The 21,313-nt window shown below is 41.6% G+C and overlaps 1 protein-coding gene across 6 annotated transcripts in view; it reads left to right on the top strand.

Moving 5' to 3' along the window:
- Positions 1 to 377: 377 nt before the first annotated feature.
- Positions 378 to 21,313, top strand: part of LOC128573898 (ubiquinol-cytochrome-c reductase complex assembly factor 1) — a 123,970-nt gene continuing 103,034 nt past the window's right edge. For 2 of the 6 annotated variants that reach the window (XM_053574422.1, XM_053574419.1), the window contains exon 1: positions 510 to 548. In XM_053574422.1, the coding sequence (XP_053430397.1) occupies positions 525 to 548 (24 nt within the window). In that variant the 5' untranslated portion in view covers positions 510 to 524. Of the gene's footprint in view, positions 549 to 4,021; positions 4,041 to 16,172; positions 16,278 to 21,313 lie in introns of those variants that run through there. The other 4 variants (XM_053574416.1, XM_053574418.1, XM_053574417.1 and 1 more) reach the window with 4 other exon arrangements.

The raw sequence follows: 21,313 nt of genomic DNA, 5'->3' as shown, positions 1-21,313 counted from the left end.
AACCAACCAACCACAAACTCCTCCAATTCCTTTCTTTTACCAGGTATGTTACCGCCTTCTTCCTTTGATTTTCAGGACTCGCTGTCTCCTTGGTTCCTCCATAGCAGACTCCTTCTTAGGCTTTTTCAACATTGGGATTTCCCCAAGTCCTGTTCTTTGCCCCTCCATTGAAAAGGGGGAGTCATTAGGGAGGAGTCTGTGAAAGAGGGAATGAGGAGTTAGGCTGGATTGAGGAGGTGGTAGGGGTGAGGGGAGCAAGGGATATGAAAAGCCCAGTAGTGGACGTGGAGGACTTGAGGCACTGTGACGCGGGGACCGGGAGAGATGTGACCGCACAAAGGCGCGCGCCAGGGAACCACAGCCCCGCTCACGGCGCAGGAAGCGCGCGCGTGCGCGGAGCAGCCTCTGCGCGCCTGCGCAGCCCTCGTCCGGCTCCCGCCAGCAGAAGGAAGACTAACTGGAGGGGTGGTGGCCTCCGGGACTCCGGAAGCCCACCTTTCACCCGGAAATGATTGTTAAGGAATATGGCGCTGCTGGTGAGAGTCCTTGTGAGTGAAGGAGTAATTTTCTACCGTCGTCCGCTGGGTCCCGGGTTGGAATCCGAGAGGGGGATGGGTGTGTGTGGGAGACATTGGAAGAGCAGGCTGCGCGGCCGCCTTTCCTTAGGGAAACTGAGGCAGCTTCTGAGCTCTTCCCTACTCCCGTTTTGGCCTTGGCTTCCCATCTTTCCAAGAGGGGGAGAGTGACACCTGATCTTTATCTGATGGGATTGGCTTTCCCTCAGTCATCACCCGTAACTGTTCTCCCTCAGGGAGAGAGGAGCATATGGGGCACTGATTGGAGTTTCAGGAGACCTGAGTTCTAGTTTAAGCCTGTCACTGATGCACAGTGGGACCTTGGGCAAGTCACCTTTGGGCTTCAGTGACCCCATGTGAAAAATAAGGACATTTATTTCTGGCAGCCCCTTTGTATTCCGAGGTTCTGTGCACTTTGTTTCAGAGATCATGAATCAATTCCTAACTACAGTTAAGTGGAATATAGAGTTTTAGATTGTAAATTGCGCGAGAATTGGGGTCATACTGTCGTTTTCACTTTGCCTAGCTCAGTGTCTGGCATAGCATAGGTATCCAGTAAATGCGTATGCTTACTGAATGAATGAAATAGGAAGAACTACTAGATCCTTTAGCATCCATATGTGAAACTGCACCTCTTGAGATTCAGTCCTCATCCTTCTAGCATACTCTTTCCTTTAAGGATTAAAGGAGAAAGAAATTAGTAGCAGAAAAAAAGCTTAGGAGGATACAGAGCTTAATTTTTTTTTTTTTTTTTTTGAGACAGTCTCCTTCTGTCATCCTAGCTAGAGTGCTGGACGTCATCATAGCTCACACTAACTTCACTCTCTTGATCTCAAAAGATCTTGCCTCCCACTCCGGAGTAGTTGGGACTACAGGTGCCCACCACAACCCCGATTAGGTTTTCTATTTTTATAAAGAGATCTATTTTAGGAGAGAGGTCTCACTCTTGCTTAGGCTAGTTTTGAACTCCTGAGATCAAACAGTCCACCCATTTCAGCCTCCCAGAGGGCTAGGATTACAGTGCGGTGAGCCACCACACCCCACCGGGCCCAGACGTTAATTCTTAATCATAGAGGGATTGGAGAGTTTATAATTTTATCAAGTCTTACTGAGACCCCATCTATACAAAAAATAAGAATGTTAACTAGACTCGGTGGCTTATGGTAGAGTCTCAGCTACTTCGAAGGCTTGAGCCCAGGAGTTTGAGGCTGTAGTGAGTTATGATGACACCACTGAACTTCAGACTGGGTGACAGAGTGAGACCCTGTCTCAAAAACTGGCTTGGGCAGCACCTGTGGCTCATGGAGTAGGGCGCTGGCCCCATAGGCTGAGGGTGGTGGGTTCAAGCCCAGACCTCAATCAAACTGCAACAACAACAGATAAAATAAAATAAAAATAAAAAATGTTAAAAAAAAAGATACATGACTGCCTCAAAAGAAAAAAAAAAAAACTGGCTCAAGGGCATTTTTCTTTTTTTTTTTGAGACAGAATCTCACTGTGTTGCCCTGAGTAGAGTCCTATGGCGTCACAGCTCACAGCAACTTCAAATTCTTGGGCTCAAGCGATTCTCTGGCCTCAGCCTCCCAAGTAGCTGGGACTACAGATGCCCGCCACAACACCTGGCTATTTTTTGGTTGTTGATGTTGCAGTTGTTTATCTGGCCCAGGCTGGGTTGGAACCTACCACCCTCAGTGTATGTGGCTGGCACCGTAACCACTGTACTACGGGCGCCAAGCCAAGGGCATTGCTTTTCATAGCAGATGTGGACTGTTCTTGCTTTTGGGTACCATTTGAGTTGTTTTTAGTCTTTTTATATATGGCTTACAGAGACCATGATTTTACTTCTTTTTGTTTTTTTTTCTTAGAGACAAGGTCTCACTTTATCACCCTCGGTAAAGTGCTATGACATCACAGCTCACAGCAACCTCCAACTCCTGGGTTTAGGTGATTCTCTTGCCTCAGCCTCCCCAGTAGCTGGGACTACAGGCGCTTGCCACAATGCCCAGCTATTTTTTTTGTTGCGGTTTGGCTGGGGCTGGGTTTGAACCCACCACCATTGGTATATGGGCCCGCACCCTGCTCACTGAGCCACAGGCGCTGCCCCATGATTTTACTTCTTGTATTCCTTGCCATCCTAGCAAAGTGTAGTACCCTCCATTGCTGTTCAATAAATATATGCTTAAAGAATAGTTTCCTAAGGGCGGTGCCTGTGGCTCAGTGAGTAGGGCACCGGCCCCATATACCGAGGGTGGCGGGTTCAAACCCGGCCCCGGCCAAACTGCAACAAAAAATAGCCGGGCGTTGTGGCGGGCGCCTGTAGTCCCAGCTACTCGGGAGGCTGAGGCAGGAGAATCGCTTAAGCCCAGGAGTTGGAGGTTGCTGTGAGCTGTGTGAGGCCATGGCACTCTACCGAGGGCCATAAAGTGAGACTCTGTCTCTACAAAAAAAAAAAAAAAAGAATAGTTTCCTAAAACCTAAAGAAAGATTCACCTGGTGAAATAATTGTTGATTCCGTATCTGAGGACTTCTGGGGGAAATCGCAGCTAGGATGTTCTAAATTACTTAGTTTTTAAGATGCATATTTGGGGGAAAAGATGAAAAATTTATTGTGCTGAGACCTGGAATGAACACCTTGATTTGTCTTGGAAAGTAGTGGCTATCACAGCTATTTTAAATATTCTTACCCTTGCATGTAAACAGTTGCAGATTCTTTCTTCCTAGTGGCAGCATCCCATGGATGCCACCTCACCCTCAACCTTCTATTAGTTTGATCTTTCTTTTTCATATTTATCTTTTTTGGTACAATTCAAGTTTTGATAAGGAAAATCGGCTTGGTGCTGTAGCTCAGCGGCTAGGGTGCCAGCCACATACACTGGAGCTGGCAGGTTTGGACTCAGCCTGGGCCTGCCAAACAACAAGACAACTACAACCAAAAAATAGCTGGGCGTTGTGGCGGGCGCCTGTATTTTCAGCTACTTGGGAGGCTGAGGCAAGAGAATTGCTTAAGCCCAAGAGTTTGGAGTTGCTGTGAGCTGTGACGCCATGGCACTCTACTGACGGCGACATAGTAAGACTCTGTCTCAAAAAAAAAGAAAATAAATTTTTAATTGATAGGGAAAATCACTTTCACTTTTTACTGTTATTCCCTGAAGTCTTCTTATCGTACATTATAATGTATATTACAATGTGTGTTAAACATTGGGAACTCCCTTAGCACTAATTCAGAGTGGCAGGAAACACAAAAGTAGTAGATATTTATTATCATCCAATCTGAAGAACCATTTGGGCTAGGCACTGTAAGGAGTTCACACATACAGAAAAGTATACCTGTCTAGGAGTCTGAAGAGCCTTGGTTGAAAGCTTACTGTTTACTTTAGGTGTGACCTTGAATAAGTCATCTAAATTATGTTAGAGTCTCAGATTTTCTTAATCAGAGGTTGCTAGGGATGATGAAAGAATGAACTGGTATGTTTCAGTGTTTTTTCCCCCTTTTTAATTCAGCAGCTATTTTGAGTGCTGGTGCTTACATTCTAGGAACTGTGCAATGCAATGAGTGTGGAGAAAATAAATCCTAGGCCGGGTGCAGCAGCTCACACCTGTAATCCTAGCACCCAGCTGAGGTACGTAGATTACTTGAACTCACAAGTTTGAGATCAGCCTGAGCAAGATTGAGATCCCATCTCTACTAAAAATGGAAAAAGTAGCCAGGCATCGTGGCTGGTGCCTGTAGTCTCAGCTGGTCAGGAGGCTGATCCAAGAGGATTGCTTGAGCCTAATAGACTAAGGTTGCTGTGAGCAATGATGATGCTGCAGTACTCTAGCCAGGGTGACAGAGTGAGACTCTGTCTCAATAAAAAAAGAAAATAAAGTCTTGCTCTCACATTTGTAATCTAATAGGAGAGATAGAAAATAAAATCTGAAAAACCAACACTGCAATGAAAATACTGAACATAGTCATCACTCCCAAAAGTGATCATAGCTCACTGTAACTTTGAACTCCTGGGCTCAAATGATCCTCCTCTTGCCTTAGTCTCCTGAGTAGTTAGGACTACAGCCATCTGCCACTAGTCCTGGCTAATTTTCCTATTTTGGGGGTCTTGCTTTGTTGCCCAGGTTGTCTTGAACTCCTGACCTCAAGCAGTTCTCCCATATTGGCCTTCTAAAATGCTGGGATTATAAGTGTGGGCCACTGTGCCTGGCCTCTCCTTTAATTTTTAAGTTGAAGTTTAAAAAATTTATTTTAAAATTATAAAAAAATTAAAAATATAATAAATACTGTATACTTACTACTAGATTTTTGTTTTAATAGCTCCTTTTAGCAGTTGTGGATGGATCGACCAAAGGGGGCTCAGAGAGTCCCCAAGGCTAGTTGGAAGCTACTTGCATAATCTTATTTTTCATTGTTTTGAGACAGAGTTTCACTTTGTTGCCCTTGGTAGAGTACTGTGGCAGTGTTATAGCTCACAGTGACCTCAAACTCTTGGGCTCAAGTGATCCTCTTGTCCCAGCCTCCCAAGTAGCTGGGACTATAGGCACCCACCACAAATCCCAGCTATTTTTAGAGACAGGGTCTTGATCTTGCGCAGGCTGATCTTGAACTCCTGAGCTCAGGCAATCCACCTGCCTTGGCCTCCCAGTGTGCTAGGATTACAGGTGTGAGCCATAGCACCCAGCCTAGTTGCATAATCTTATAAGAAGAAGGCCCATACTAAAGGAAGGGTGTTAAGGAAGAAAGGATAGTTTCATGAAGCATGGAGAAAATAGAGTCAACCAGGCTTTGTGAGAGGCTTGTTGAGAGTTTAAATGTAGAAGGTGAGGCAGAGGAAGGAATTTAATAGTAAAATACAGGTCTGGCTAGGATGACTGAATTGTTAGCATTGTCCTTTACTGAGAAACTAAGATTATCCAGCTGGAGATGTTTTTTAGCAGTTGGAGAGTTGGTGTTCAAGGAGAGATGAGAGAGAGACTACTGAGATGATAGCTTATAGTTGAAGCCAGGTGTTATTCTTGGGCAGTAATATTGAGCACTAACATTTGTAGGGCACTTACTGTGTGCTAAGCACTTTTAAATACTTTACATATATGAATTTACCTAATTTTGAAAGCGGCCTTTTGGAAAGGAGGGCATATTATTTCCCCTATCTTACAGATACAAAAATTGATCTACAGAGAAGTAGTATTCCTGAAACATTCTTATTTTTATTTCTTACTGTCTTATTAGCCAATTTTTTCTCTTCTCTAGCGAGGGAGAACCAATGATGGATTGGGGAAGGAGGAACAAACTATAACACTGCTATTGTTGAGTGGTTACAGCAGAGAAACTGGACAAGCTATGGTTTTCTGAGCTGTTCTGGGGGCATTGGCAGTCATTTTTGTTTTTCTTTGGGAATAGTTGAAATTGTTAAATGCCACCTTGTACATAAAAAACTTAAAAGAAGGGTGGCGCCTGTGGCTCAGTGAGTAGGGTGCCAGCCCCATATGCCGAGGGTGGCGGGTTCAAACCCAGCCCCGGCCAAACTGCAACAAAAAAATAGCCGGGCGTTGTGGCGGGCGCCTGTAGTCCCAGCTGCTCGGGAGGCTGAGGCAAGAGAATCGAGTAAGCCCAAGAGTTAGAGGTTGCTGTGAGCCGTGTGACGCCACGGCACTCTACCCGAGGGTGGTACAGTGAGACTCTGTCTCTACAAAAAAAAAAAAAAAAAAACTTAAAAGAAATTATGGTAAAATATATAAAACATTAAAGTTACTTTTAAATATTTTTACATGTACAGTTCTGTTGTGTTAAGTGTATTCACATTGTTTTGCTGCTGTCACCATTGCTCATCCACAGAACTCTTTTCATCTTGCAAAACGAAACTGTACCCATTAAACAGTAACTTGTCATGGTCCTCTCTTCCCAGTCTCTGGCAACCATTCTACTTTCTGTCTCTGTGAGTTCAACTACCTAGGTACCGCATATAAGTGGAATCATATAGTATTTAACCTTTTGTGAATGGCTTATTTCACTTAGCATGATGTCCTTGAGATTTCTTTCTTTCTTTCTTTTTTTTGTTTTGAGACGGAGTCTCAAGCTATTGCCCTGGGTAAAGTGCTGTTGCATCACAGCTCACAGCAACCTCAAACTCTTGGGCTTAAATGATTCTCTTGCCTCACCCTCCCAGGGATTACAGGTGCCCACCACAAAGCCTGGCTTTTTTTGTTGTTGTTGTTGCAATTGTCATTGTTGTTTTAGCTAGCCCAGGCTGGGTTCGAACCTGCCAGCCTCGGTGTATGTGGCCGGTGTCCTGCCCACTGAGCTATGGGTGCCACCCAGAATTTCTTTCTTTTTTAAAGCTGAATAATAGTCCATTATATGGATGTTTTGTCTGTACAATTTGTCCATACAGTTTGTCCATTCATCTGTCAGTAAATACTTGATTCCAGCCACCTTTTGACTGGTTCTGGTGGCTCTTATCTGTAATTCCAGCACTTTGGGAGGCTGAGAGAGGATTACGTGAGGCCAAGAATTTGAGACCAGCTTAGGCAACATAGGGAGACTGAGCGCTACAAAACAAAAACAAAAAACAAAAAGCCCCAAACTGGTATGTTAGAAAGTTTTGAAATACTGATGTAAAATCACTAATATGCATAAGAAATGAAAACATAAAGCCTGTCTTTAAAATTTTTGGTTTTGAAAAGAAAAATTTGTTTTTTTGGTTCTGAAGTGTTGGCAAGGCAAAAAGACAATAAAACTAGTTTTCACTTAATAAGGGTGTACTTATAGTAAGTTAAAGCAATATTTTTTTTTTTTTGCAGTTTTTGGCCAGGGCTGGGTCTGAACCTGCTACTTCTGGTATATGGGGCTGGCACCCTACTCCTTGAGTCATAGGCACCGCCCCTAAACCAATAATTTTTACCACTGGGGATGGCTATAAGTATTTTTTTGAACTTGGGAGAAGTTGAAATAAGTTAATTGTTATAGGCCTAATATATTAGTACCTTTGTGTGAGAAGTATGTACTTCCACAGATTTATATTTGTAAATGAAGAATTGGGGGAGGCAATTCTTCCCTCTCAAACTGTAAAGTAATTAAAGAGGTTTATTCTGAGCTGAACACATGTAAATAAGAGATCTGGGGGTCAGGGGAACTACCTGTTCTGTCCAAGGAGCTTAGAGTCCAGGGGCCCTTACTCATACCAACTGTTGAGTTTGGGCTACTCTTTTGGGGGAATCCTGACTGTTCTTTGAGCTTCATGTTGGGTGCTGTGATTGTTAATGGAAAGAATCTCAAACTGTGCGATAAATTAAAGAGGTTTATTTTGAGCTGAACATGTATGACCAATGGCCTGGGAAGTCACACCCAAGAAGTCTTGAGCAAGTGGTCTTGAGGTGGTTGGGTAACGGTTTTTAGTTTAGAGAGACAGGAATTGCAGGTAAAATAACAAATCAATACGTGGAAAGTGCACATTGGTTTAGCCTGAAAAGGCGGGATATCTGGGCAGAGTAGGGGAGAGCTTACAGGTTATAGTTGGGGTCAAATCTTTTTTGATTTATAATTGGTTACAGGGCGAGGTGGCTCATGCCTGGAATCCTAGCACTCTGGGAGGCCCAGGCCGGTGTATAGCTTGAGCTCATGGGTTCAAGACTAGTCTGAACAAAAAGCGAGACCCCATCTCTCTAAAATGGAAAAATTGAGGCAAGATGATTGCTTGAGCCCAAGAGTTGGAAGTTGCTGTGAGTATGATGCCATGGCACTCTACCCAGGGCAACAGCTTGAGACTCTGTCTCAAAAACAACAACAATAACAAAAAAGTATATATATATATATAATTGGTTACAGAAATAAAGCTTTGTCTAAAGCCTTGGAATGTTTTAAGATAAGGAAGTCTGTTAATCCAGGCAAACCACAATGTACCAGTGCAAGTGATCTGTTAAGCAAATTGATAGTCTGTACGTGATTTCACCTTTGATCTGCAAGGCCTTAGCATAATTTAGTATTTCATTGTCCGAGGTGTGTCTGATCACCTTTTCCTTCATAGCCAGGATCCCCCTTGGCCAAGAGGGAGTCTGTGCAGTTGGGGAGAAGCTTAGGATTTTATTTTAGTTCACAGGTGGAAAGGGAAAAGGACTGTCAGTAGAACCAGAAGCTGGAGTCTAGAGAGATTTCTTGAAGCAAATGATCTTATAGTTTCAGAGTGAAGAAGGCAGTCCCAGAGGAAATGACTACAAGGGGATTAGCTTGTGTGGAACTGAGTAGTGATACCCAGACCACAGAATTCGAGTTAAGTTTTTGTACTGCTGTGTGGCTGAGTAAGGAATACAAAGTGGGGTTTACAGGTATCGTGAGTCTATCAGGGTCCAGTTGGTAAAGGCCAGTAAAGATCAGGTGTTTAAATTTGACTAAAGAGGCCCTTGGGAGCCAGGTGCAGTGGTGTGTGCCTCTAATCCCAGCTACTCAGGAGGCTGAGGTGGGAAGAAGATTGCTTGAGCCCAGGAGTTGAAGATCACCCTGCGCAACATAGCAAGATCCTGTCTTAAACACAAGCTTATGCAAAGAGGCACTTGGAGCTGCTGCCAGCTTTTGAAAAAGAGAATGAATGCTAGGTTCAAAACAATATTTTAAGAAAATGATTCTTGTTCTATGACAGGTAGCTGTGGAAAGAGGGGCTTATATAATTCAGTAACAATTGTTCATAGCAGTGATGCCTTTGTATGTGTGTTTTTCCCCACCCTGGGAGTGTAGATTCAACTTGCCCTGAATATATACTCCCAGCGTGTGTTTTTATTATCAAAGTGCTTTTACAAATGTTTCTTGGAACATGGCTGTGAGGTAGCTTTTATTCCCTCCCTTCCTTTTTTTTTTTTTTTTTGAAGACAGGATCTTACTCTGTTGCCTAGGATAGAATACAGTGGCATATCATAGCTCATCGTAACCTCACACTTCTGGGCTCAAGCAATCCTCTTGCCTCAGCCTCCCACGTACCTGAGGCTACAGGCATATGCCATTGTATCAGGCTAATTTTTCTATTTTTTTTAGAGACAGGATCATCATGCTCTTGCTTACGCTGGTCTTGAACTACTGACCTCAAGCAATCCTTCCATCTTGACCTCCCAGAGTGCTAGGATTACAGGTGTGGGGGCCACTGTGCCTGGCCTATTCCAATATTTCATAAGGGAAAATAGAGCTGCAGACTGTTGAGTAACTAGTTTAGGATTATATAGCTATTTGATGGCAGGGTTGGGATTCAAACACCCTTTTTGCTACACTTTCGCAGTTTCATTTAAGGCTTGGGATAAAAATTGTTGTTGTAGGACTGGAGAAGGAAGGAACAGAGCTGATTGCTCCTTTCTTCTAATAAGAACTGATTGAAAATTTTTGGCCTAAAACCAACTAGAGCCAAAATTACAGAGAAAAATTTTGTTGACATTGGAAATAACATGATGAAATTCTTCAGAAAATCTCAAGAGTTTGCATTGTTTCTACTTGTAATTTCCTCTTGCTTACCACACCCCCACCCCTACCTTTGGCCCTGAATCTGTAGAAGTTCCATCTGATCCCATATTTACATTTTTAGAAAAGGAACATCTGATATTGAATGATTCTGGTAAATCTGTCAGTGTTGGTGAAACAAAACACCAGTAACTGTGTCGCATTTAAAAAAACTATTCCAACAGATCAAACCTCAGCTGAAATAAAATATTTTTAGCCTACTTTTCTTTTGAAATAAAAGGTGCAGTAAGTGGCCTGTTAGAAACAGTTACACAATTTTAGAACTGTCAGATATCTGAAGGTTTAAAATTCAAATGCCTCTGAGGACATGGAGATTCAGTTGTATGTATTCCAAGGTATATTTGTTAATTTTTTTTTTAAATCCTGAGAAGTAATGATTTTACCTTTATTTTTTGTGAGACACAACCAAGGCTTTTAGGAATGGTTATCTAATATGTAGCTTATGGACAATGGAGCCAAGAGTCAAACCAATGCTTTCTGAGTTGAAGTACATGGCCCTTTCCACAATATGCTTTATTTCATTTTATTTTTGTTTTGTTTTGTTTTTTATTAAGTCATATACACATAGATTATGAATACATTTATGTATATGTGGGGTACAATGTGTTGATTTTTTAATACAATCTGACGTGCTTACATCAAACCAATCAACATAGCTTTCGCTTCATTTACTTGATTATTGTGTTAAGACATTTATGTTCTACACTTGACAGATTTGACTTGTACCTTTGTAATATGCTCCATAGGTGTGGTGTCCCGCCATTTACCCTCCATCAAACCTCCCCCCGCCCTTCCCTTCCCACTCTATTTCTCTCCTTCATCCTGGGCTATAGTTGTGTTCTATCTTTCCTAAGAAAGTGTGAGTAAATATAAGTTGGTTTCATAGAAGTACTGAGTACTGTTTTGTTTTGTTTTCTTTTGAGACAGGGTCTCACTCTGTAGCACTGGGCTCAGCCTCCTGAGTTACCTGCCACAGGGTAGTCCCAGTAACTCAGGGACTATAACCAAGTCTCCCTCTTGCTTAGGCTGGTCTCGAACTCCTGAGCTCAGGCAGTCCACCCACCTCAGCCTCCCAGAGTGCTAGGATTACAGGCATGAGCCACTGTGCCTGACCAATATGCTGTATTTTAATTGGTTCAAGGCTAGTTCATATAGTGCTAAAGCTAGAAGAGACCCTGAAGATAGTATTCTCTTTATTTATTTTATTTTTTGAGACAGAGTCTTACTCTGGTTCCCTGACTGGAGTGTTGTTGCATTATAGCTCACAGCAACCTCAAGTTCTTGGGGTCAAGTGATCCTCTTGCCTCAGTTTTTCTTTTTGTTTTTTTTTAGTAGAGATGGGGTCTTGCTTTTGTTCAGGCTGGTCTCGAATTCCTGAGCTCAAGCAGTCCACCCACCTCAGCCTTTCAGAGTGCTAGGATTACAGGTGTGAGCCACTATGCCCAGCTGGTGTTCCCTTTACAATTTCATCTCATTTACAAAAAATTTCATTCCATAAATCAGCATGAATTCTGGAGTTCGGCTGCTTGGGTTCATATGCTGACTCCACTATTTATTAACTGTGTGACGTTGGGAAGTCACTTATTTGTGAATATGGTTTTGAGGAGTCAACCCCAGTCTGGAGCCAACTTTTCTCTAGAGAAGACTAGTTCCTTTTGATAGATGTTGCTATTTGGAAACCAAATCTGGTGTCTAATTTGGTGCTTGTGCTCATTCCTATTGGGATGCCATTTCCTCCAGTCCCTATCAGGACATATGCACACATATATTTCATGCCTCAGTTTGTTTATCTATATAAATGGGATAATAACAGAATACCTAAGTTGCTGGGTGGTGATTGTGAGGTTTAAATGAGTTCATATATATAAAGAACCCAGAAAAGTGTCTGGTGTCTAGTGAGTTCTCATGAATATTACTAATAATTGCTATGAGGAAGCTGAGTGTCATGGAGGTTAAATTACCTGTAAAGGTCATATTAGAGTAGCTAAGTTTAAACTAGAGTTCATATCTTAAACTGCTAGTACTGTAGTCCCTCGGTCTCTGTGGGGGATTAGTTCCAGGACTTCCCTCAAATACCAAAATCCATGGATACTGGCTGGGTGCGGTGGCTCAAGCCTGTAATTCTAGCACTCTGAGAGGCTGAGGCAGGAGGATTGCTTGAGCTCAGGAGTTCAAGACCGGCCTGAGCAAAAGTGAGATCTGTCTCTACCAAAAATAATTAATGACAATTATGGTTATGGGGGGGGGGAACAGAAAGAGGGAAGAGGGAGGTGGGTGGGGCCTTGGTATGTGTCACACTTTATGGGGGCAAGACATGATTGCAAGAGGGACTTTACCTGACAATTGCAATCAGTGTAACCTGGCTTATTGTACCCTCAATGAATCCCCAACAATAAAAAAAATAAAATAAAAAAAAATAAAAAAAGAAAAATTAGCTGGGTATTGTGGCAGGTGCTTGTAGTCCCCTCTATTCTGGAGGCTGAGGCAGGAGGATTGAGGATTGAGCCCAGGGGTTTGAGGTTGCTGTGACCTAGGCTAATGCCATGACATTCTAGCCTAGGGCAACAGAGTGAGACTCTTTCTCCAAGAAAAACCAAAAACAAAGACTCCGTGAATGCTCAAGTCCCTGATGTAAACTTGTGTAGTATTTGTATATAACCTATATACTGCTGCAGTACACTTCAAATCCTCTCTAGATTTTTTGTAATACCTAATAAAATGTAAATGCTATGTAAATAGTTGTTATACTGTTTTGTTTAGGGAATAAGGACAATAAAAAAATCTGTACATGTACAATTTTTTCCCCAGTTTTTTTCAATCCGCTATTGGTTGAATCCATGGCTACGAGACTGGTAGCCAGAAGGCAGACTATGTACATTAAGCTCAGGAAAGTATTTTCAAACAATTTGTGTATCCAGTCCTCTTTATGGCCCTATAAGGTCAATAGGTCAAGTGAAGAAAATCCTTGTATCCCCTATAGTTGGTTCCTAGAATAGAAATTTTCAGTGCTATGTACATGGAATATATCATTTATACAATGGAATGTATTTCAGGTTTATAAAATAAAGCAAGCTTTTCATTTAGCAAGACAGAACTCTCTCTTAGTCTATCCTCCCTTTTCACTTTGGCGAAGTGACCTTTCTGAGGTCAGCTAATGTCAGGGGGAAAAACTGAATCTCAGTCTTAGCTTGAGTAGCCATTTAATCTCTCTTTTGTCTTAGGAAAAGAGAGATTTTGTGTTAGGAAATCAAGTTGTCCAGTAAATATTTATGCCCTTGGGCGGGACTGGTGCAATGGCTCAAGCCTGTAATTCAAGAATTTTGGGAAACCAGGAATTCAAGACCAGCTTGGGCAATATAGTGAGATTCCCTCTCTGGAAAAAAAAAAAAAATTAGCCTGACATGGTGGCAGGAACCTGTAGTCCTAGCTACTTGGGAAGCAAGATTTTTCTAGCTCAGGAGTTCAAGGCACTGCTGCACTCCTGGGTAACAGTGAGATCCCCGTCTCTACAGAAAATAACAACAATAACTTCTGCCCTTATTTCTTCATCCCTTTGAGGCTGATGATAATCTCAGCACTACTTACTATAAAGGGATTCAATGAAGATCAAATAAGTCTCTGTTTTTGAAAAGGCATTCTAAGCCAGTGTGGGGATGTGAGCCTGTAATCTCACTACTGAGACTGGACAGCCTCACTTGAGCTCAGGAGTTTTAGGCTGTAGCGTGGTATCATAGCTGTGAATAGTTCAACCCTCTACTAGAACTTTCCACATATCCCGTGAATAGCCACTGCACTTCAGCCTAGGCAACAGAAGGAGACCATGTCTTTAAAAAAAGAGAATGGCAAACTGTAATTTGAATGATGATCTAATTGTAAAATGCCAGAAGTTTGCTTGTTTTGTTTCTTTCCCCAGAAGGAGCTCATGCTCTCTTCTTGAGTCAACTATTATCAGAATTATTTTAGTTCAAGGAACCAGGAATAGGCAGAAGTACGTTTTATTCTTGGAGAAATGAGCACGGGGAGGCTTGTTCTTCATCCCACTTGGCAAGTTTTTATTCATATGCTGCCCCATTCTGGCAGGGTACCTAAATTTAGGTACTACAGGTGAGGTCTGGAATAGTCTCAGCTGAGTGTGGTAGTATCTGTCTCTGTGGAATTGTGGTGTGTTACTCTCCCGACATGTGGCTGCCTTTGTCAACCTGGATGTGGTATTGTGATATAAGAAGTATATACTTTGTCTTCATCTTTGACAGCTGTACTAGAAGTTAAAAGATCTGGACTGTAGTTTAAATTTGACATGAAGCTCCTAAAACCCTTAGAAAGTGAAAGGGGTGAGAGAATTGTGTGTTGTTATTGATATTAAGCTCCTTGTAGCTATATCTGAGTCTATGCCAATGAGATTACTCTTAGGGGCTAAGAGACTGGTAGCCAGAGGTATCCACTGTGAGTAGAGGGTTGAACTTTCCACTATTCTCACTCCCCCTTACCTCTAAAAGGAAAGAAGGGCTGGAGATGCAGTCAGTCACCAATGGCCAGTGATTTAATCATTCATATCTGCCTAATGAAGCCTCCATAAAAATCCTTGTGTTTGGAGAGCTTCCAGGTGGATGGACATATCAAAGTGTCACAAAGGAGAGGCAGTTGTATGTGTCCTTCCATTTGGCTCTTCCTGAGTTGTATTCCCCCACCTTTTCTTTTTTTTTTTATGGGGAAGATGTAAGTTATATCATTCATAATAAACCAGTAATAATAATAATAACAACCAGTAAACCTAAGTACATATCCTCTTCAGTTATGTGAGCTATTCTAGCAAATTGTTTAATCTGAGGAGGCAGTTACGGAAACCCCAATTTGTAGCCAAATTGGACATAAGTGTGAGTAGTCTGGAGACTTTGTACTTGTGATTGGAATCTCAGTCTTGTTGGATTGAGCCATTAAACTGTGGGGTCGGGCAGTGCCTGTGGCTCAGTGGGTAGGGCACAGGTCCCATATACCAAGGGTAGCAGGTTTGAAGCCAGCCCTGGCCAGCTAAAACAGCAGTGGCAACTGCAACAAAAATAGCTGGGTGGTGTGTCGGGCACCTGTAGTCCCAGCTACTCAGGGGGCTGAGGCAAGAGACTCACTTAAGCCCAAGAGTTGGAGGTTGCTTTGAGCTGTGACGTTACGGCACTCTACTGAGGGTGACAAAGTGAGACTCTGTCTCAAAAATAAATAAATAAATAAAAATAAAATAAAAATAATCTGTGGGGTCTATGCTAACTCCAGGCAGTTAGTGTCAGAATCAAGTTAAATTGTAGGACACCCAGTTTGTATCTGCAAAGAATCGGAGAATTGCTTGGGGGGAAACAGGGAACCTGCATATTTTGTGTCAGAAGTGAAGTGCGAGGTATAGAAAAAGGAGTTTTTCCTCTTTATCAAAAGTTCTCTGACTCTTGTTATTTAGATTTTCTATGGAAGTTCATTATGGCATAATTGATTAAATAATTGGCCATTGGTAGTAAATCTTATTTTCCAGCCCCCTGAGATAGTAGGTGGAGTGGGGGATGGGGCTTGAAAGTTCAATCCTCTACTCATGTGGTTGGTTCCTCTGGCAGCCAGCCCCCATCCTCTAGGTGAGTCATCTCATTAGCATAAATTTAAAGATTGAAAGGGGCTTTTTTTTTTTTTGAGACAGAGTCTCACTTTGTCACCCTAGGTAGAGTGCTGTTGCGTCACAGCTCACAGTAACCTCCAGCCCTTGGGCTTAGGCGATTCTCTTGCCTCAACCTCCCGAGCAGCTGGGACTAAAGGCGCCCGCCACAACGCCCGGCTATTTTTTTTGTTGCAGTTTGGCAGGGGCGGGTTCAAACCTGCCACCCTCGGTATATGGGGCTGGCACCCTACTCACTGAGCCACAGGCGCCGCCCTGAAAGGGGTTTGCTTATTATGAATAACAAAACACCCCTGTCACTCAGGATTTCCAAAGATTTTAGGAGCTATGTGCCAGGAACTAGAGATGAAGACTAAATATTTGTCTTATTATATTATAGTGTCACAGATATGCTCTTTGCTTTCCTCATATGAAGTCTGATGCTACAGATAGATTCCAGACAATTTTTTTCTTTCTCCAGAGGAATCAGACAAATATTACCCAAAGGATTCCAATATGCAGCAGATTGGCACCTGTGTCTCCTACCCAAGGACAATGGGACAGGACTCTGTCTGGCACTTCCCAGGTGAGATTTGTTGTTCTTCTGCTTAGTATGAAAACCTTAGTGTGTATGGGCAAATATTATGTTTTATAGATTAGCCAACCAAATTGTGTGATGGAAAAACCTCATGACACCACTCTGGTTCTCTGTTGTGCCAGCTTAGGTCTGATTCCTGCAGTATGGTGTCTAGGGCGTTGCTGCTAAATAAGCCCAGCAGTGGAACTTAGCCTAAGAGACCATGCTACAGTCTGATGATTTTTACTGTTAGGGATCTTTTCCAGATATTCATCTCAGAGTTAACTTTTTCAGTTTTCTTTTTGTAGCCATTTTGTGTCACTTGTATTTGGGGTGAGAAATATTTCTTTTTATTTTTCCTTTTTTTGAACATAAAAGTAAACAATTATTTGAGGTCTTAGTTTACCATTGACCACATAATTCATTATAATATAGTTTACCATGACCGCTCTGTGAGGGGTTTTCTTTCCTTCTGATCTTTGTTACTCATACAAATGATTCAGTAACAAAGGAAATAAAAATCACCCATGACTTAAAATCTGAAAACATCAATATTTTTATGTCTTCTATTTTTTTTTTACCAGCCTGTAGGTATGTGTGCATGCATACTAATTTTTTCCTTAAGTGCCTTAACAAGTATCTACAGGATTTTGTATCCTGGTACTTTTTCAATTATTACAGCAGAAATTATTTATAGTGTTTAGATAAGAGTTTGTAATTACATTTTTTAATGGCTACATGGTATTTTATTTACTTAGCCCTTGTTTGACATCAAAATGCCATTATAAGCTTTGATGTCCTTCCCATTTTCCTAGCATATAGCTTTTCTTATTTTTAATTATTTACTCTTAGGAAAGCATATCTTGGGTCAAAGGTATGAGTAGTTTGTCTCTCCAAAAAGTTGTAATTTTCATTGCTACCAGCAATGTATGCACAGTATAACTAGTTTTTCATCATTACTTCCCTCAAGTTGGGCATTTTTAAAAAGTTTAAATAATTTGAGTAAAAAATGTTATTTTGTTTTGCCTTATATTTCTTTGTTTAGCTAACAGGGTTATACATCTTTTTCTATGTTTATAGGTTGTATTCTAGTTTGTGAAAATTGTGTGCTATGTCATTTCTCCATTCATCTACTGGAATTCATTTCTCTTACCAATTAATGATTTTCATATGTAGCTGTAACTTTTTTTTCATATTCGATGCAATTAAAAAATTACATTTGTTATATATAATTATATGTATTATATAATTTATTTATATAACTTATGTATAACATATTTTAAAATTTCTTCCAACTATTGTGTAAGCCCTGCCCTTACTTTTATTTATTTTTCTTGAGACAGAGTCTCATTTTGTCACCCTCAGTAGAGTCCTGTGGCGTCATAGCTCACAGCAACCTCAGACTCTTGGGCTCAAGCGATTCTCTTGCCTCAGCCTCCCATGTAGCTGGGACTGTAGGTGCCTGCCACAATGCCTGGCTCCCTTGCCCTTCTTAAGATGCCTTGTTTATCCCTGTATTTCCTCGGCTTCTTACTAAGTCTGGCACAGAATAGTCATTAAGTATATGTAAAATGAGTGAAGAATATGCTATAAAGAAAAGGCGTCTATTTTGGGTAGTTACACAGGCATTTCTTTTCAGAGTTGGGCTACGTTCTATTGCTTCTTATGCAAAATTTTAATAGCTTTTATCATATAGTTCTAGATCATTTCGTTTGTTTGCTTTTTTTTTTTTTGAGACTGAGTCTCAGTTTGTCCCCCTCAGTAGAGTGCCGTGGTGTAACAGTCACATCAGCCTCCAACTCTTGGGCTTAAGCCATTCTTTTGCCTCAGCCTCCCAAGTAGCCGTGACTACAGGTGCACACGTGACTACAGGTGCCACAACGTCTGGCTACTTTTAGAGATGAGGTCTTGTTCTTGTTCAGGCTGGTCTGAAACCCATCAGCTCAGGTTTGGCCTTGGCCTCCCAGAGTGCTAGGATTACAGGTGTGAGCCACTGTGCCTGGCTTGTTTAGTTTTTTATATGTACATAGATGATGGGGGAGAGAAATCATATGAATCCCTAACTGTGCCCCCATTCTTTGAATTAGTAAACATTTCTTGAGCAACTAATATGTTCCAGGTATTTAACGTATTAGGCTCTGGGATAGCATTATAGGAAAGAATTTATGTGAATAAATCAGGGCGATTTATCTCATGCTGAGCAAGTGTAATTTCAGTCAATGTAAATAAACCAGATCTTTTATCATATTGACTATACATTACTGGCATATAGTCTCATCTTTGAGGTCCCCTACCTAGTTGGAAACTTCTGCTTCAGAATGGCATCCTCAGGTTCATGTCTGACAAGGAGGAAGATTTGGCTTAGAATGAGGAAGAATTTTGTTAATTAGAATTGTGTGTAATGGAATATATAGATTGCATTTTCACATTGTCTATTTATGCTTTTTTTGGTTGTTGTTGCCCTGGTTAGAGTGCTGTGGTGTCAGAGGCTCACAGCAACCTCAAATGCTTCAGCCTCCTGAGTAGCTGGTACTACAAGGCACCCATCACAATGCCCGGCTATTTTTAGAGACAGGGTCTCACTCTTAATCAGGCTGGTCTTCAACTCCTGAGCTCAGGAGAGCCACAGCTTCCTAGAGTGCTGGGATTACGGGGGTGAACCACTTTGCCCAGCCTAGTAAATTTACTCTTACTGGAAATATTCAGGCAGTGGTTGGTTGATTGTACATCAAAGGCCTGACATAAAAGAATCCTTCTTTGGATGAATGGTTGTATCAGATGATCTCTAAGGTAATGTTCAAGGCTGTAATCCTATTAATCATTTTTGAAGAGCTTAGGGACATTATATTCTTATCTTTGACTTTCTTAAATAACTTCTTAAAGTTCTGTCTACTTAAATGTTTTTTCTTCTTTTTTTTTTTGAGACAAAGTCTCACTATGTCGCCCTTGGTAGAATGCTGTGGCATCATAGCTCACAGCAACCTCAAACTCTTGGACTTGAGCAATTCTCTTGCCTGTGCCTCCCAAGTAGCTGGGACTACAGGCGCCTACCGCAACACCCGGCTGTTTCTTTTTATAGTTGTCATTGTTGTTTAGCAGGCCCAGGCAGCATTCGAACCTGCCAGCCCCCTTGGTGTATGTGGCCGGTGCCCTAACTACTGAGCTACAGGTGCTGAGCCTAAATTTTTTTCTTATTTTGAAATAATTATAGACTTATGTAAACGCTATAAAAATAGTAATATTCCCATGTAACCTTCATCTGGCTTCCTCTAATGTTAATATCTTATATAACTATAGTGCAATTATTGAAACTAGGCAATTAACATTGAAATAATAACTATTAACTAATCTATATACCTTATTCCAATTTTACCAGTTTTTTTCACTAATGTTCTTTTTTTGGGCTGTAATACAGATCCACGATTCCAGACTAAATTTAATTGTTATGTTCTTAGTCCTTTCCAATCTGTTACATTTTCTTTTTTTTTTTATAGAGACAGAGTCTCACTGTACCGCCCTCGGGTAGAGTGCTGTGGCGTCACACGGCTCACAGCAACCTCTAACTCTTGGGCTTATGCGATTCTCTTGCCTCCCGAGCAGCCTGGACTACAGGCGCCTGCCACAATGCCCGGCTATTTTTTTTGTTGTTGTTGCCGTTTGGCCGGGGCTGGGTTTGAACCCACCACCCTCGGCATATGGGGCCGGCGCCCTACTCACTGAGCCACAGGCGCCGCCCTGTTACATTTTCTTTTTTTTTTTTCAATTTGAAAGCAGTCACTGTTTATTAACTGACCAGATTACAAAAACAATCAGGGCAGATACCTTAGTTCATTCTTCTAATAAGCCTATTGATTTGATCTTCCCTATTACCAGCATCTCCACCTTCTACAAAGTGGGTTGTTTTTTTCTTCATCCCTCCCCGTGGAGATGATAACTTAAAGGGCCACAAGAAGTTATTTGCTTCTTTGAAGCGTTTTCCAACAGTATAGATCTCATGAATCAGATCCTCCATGCAGATGATGCCATATTTACCAAGAGATCGCGCAATCAAACTGTTATCAGTCAACGCAATTCGTTTCTTATTGATTTTGCCATAACCACGCTTGTAGATTAGCTCATTTACTGACTTCAGATTTGGGTACCCCCATGCAATATACGGTTCTACAATCCTCAGCATGTTAATGGAAGCCTTGTTGAGCTTAACAAAAGTTCCATTGAAGATCTGACGAAGGCGAAGAAGCTGCAACACTTTTCGGACCTTTGGACTCACACCATTGATACCTCTGATCCTAATGACAAATGCCAATTTTGGTTCTGCAGGTACATAGAAGTTGCCAGCTTTTCTTGCCATCCTAGCCATCCGAATCTCAGTTCTGTACATCTGCCTATATTCTTTATGATAATGCTTAGCTTTTTCATAGATAAGCTTCCTCCTTGCCTTTCGAAGCATCTTTTGGGCACACTTCTTTCTCAGACGCTTGATCTTCAGCTCTGCGAAATTCTTTCACTTTTTCTTAAGGGTTTCTGGCACAACAGGAACCTTCTTTTTCTTCTCTTCAACAGCCGCCATGGTTCCAGCCGGAAAAAGAGGAAGCTCCTGTTACATTTTCTTAATCTTTCTTTTTCTTCTCATGATTTTGACACTTGTGACGAGTACTAGTCAGTTACTTGTAGACTGTTTGTCAATTTGGGTTTTTCTTATATTCTCATAACAAAATTGAGGTTGTGCATTTTTAGCCAAAGGGGTATTTCCTTCTCAGTGCATCCTATGTAGAATCGAGGTATATGATGCTAACATGTATTATTACTGGTGATAATTTTTTTTTTTTTTTTTTTTTGGAGACAGAATCTCTGTCATTCTGGGTAGAGTGCCTTGGTATCATAGCTCATAGCAACCTCAAACTCTTTGGGCTTGAGTAATCCTTTTGCCTCAGCCTCTGCAGTAGGTAGGACTACAGGTGCTGCCTCAATACCTGGCTAATGTTTTTATTTTTAGTAGAGACAGGGTCTTGCTCTTGCGCAGGCTGGTGTCAAACTCTTGAGCT

This window comes from Nycticebus coucang, chromosome 21 (genome assembly GCF_027406575.1).
Source record: "Nycticebus coucang isolate mNycCou1 chromosome 21, mNycCou1.pri, whole genome shotgun sequence".
Taxonomy (NCBI): Eukaryota; Metazoa; Chordata; class Mammalia; order Primates; family Lorisidae; genus Nycticebus; species Nycticebus coucang.
This window is presented reverse-complemented; position numbering and strand designations above follow the sequence as displayed.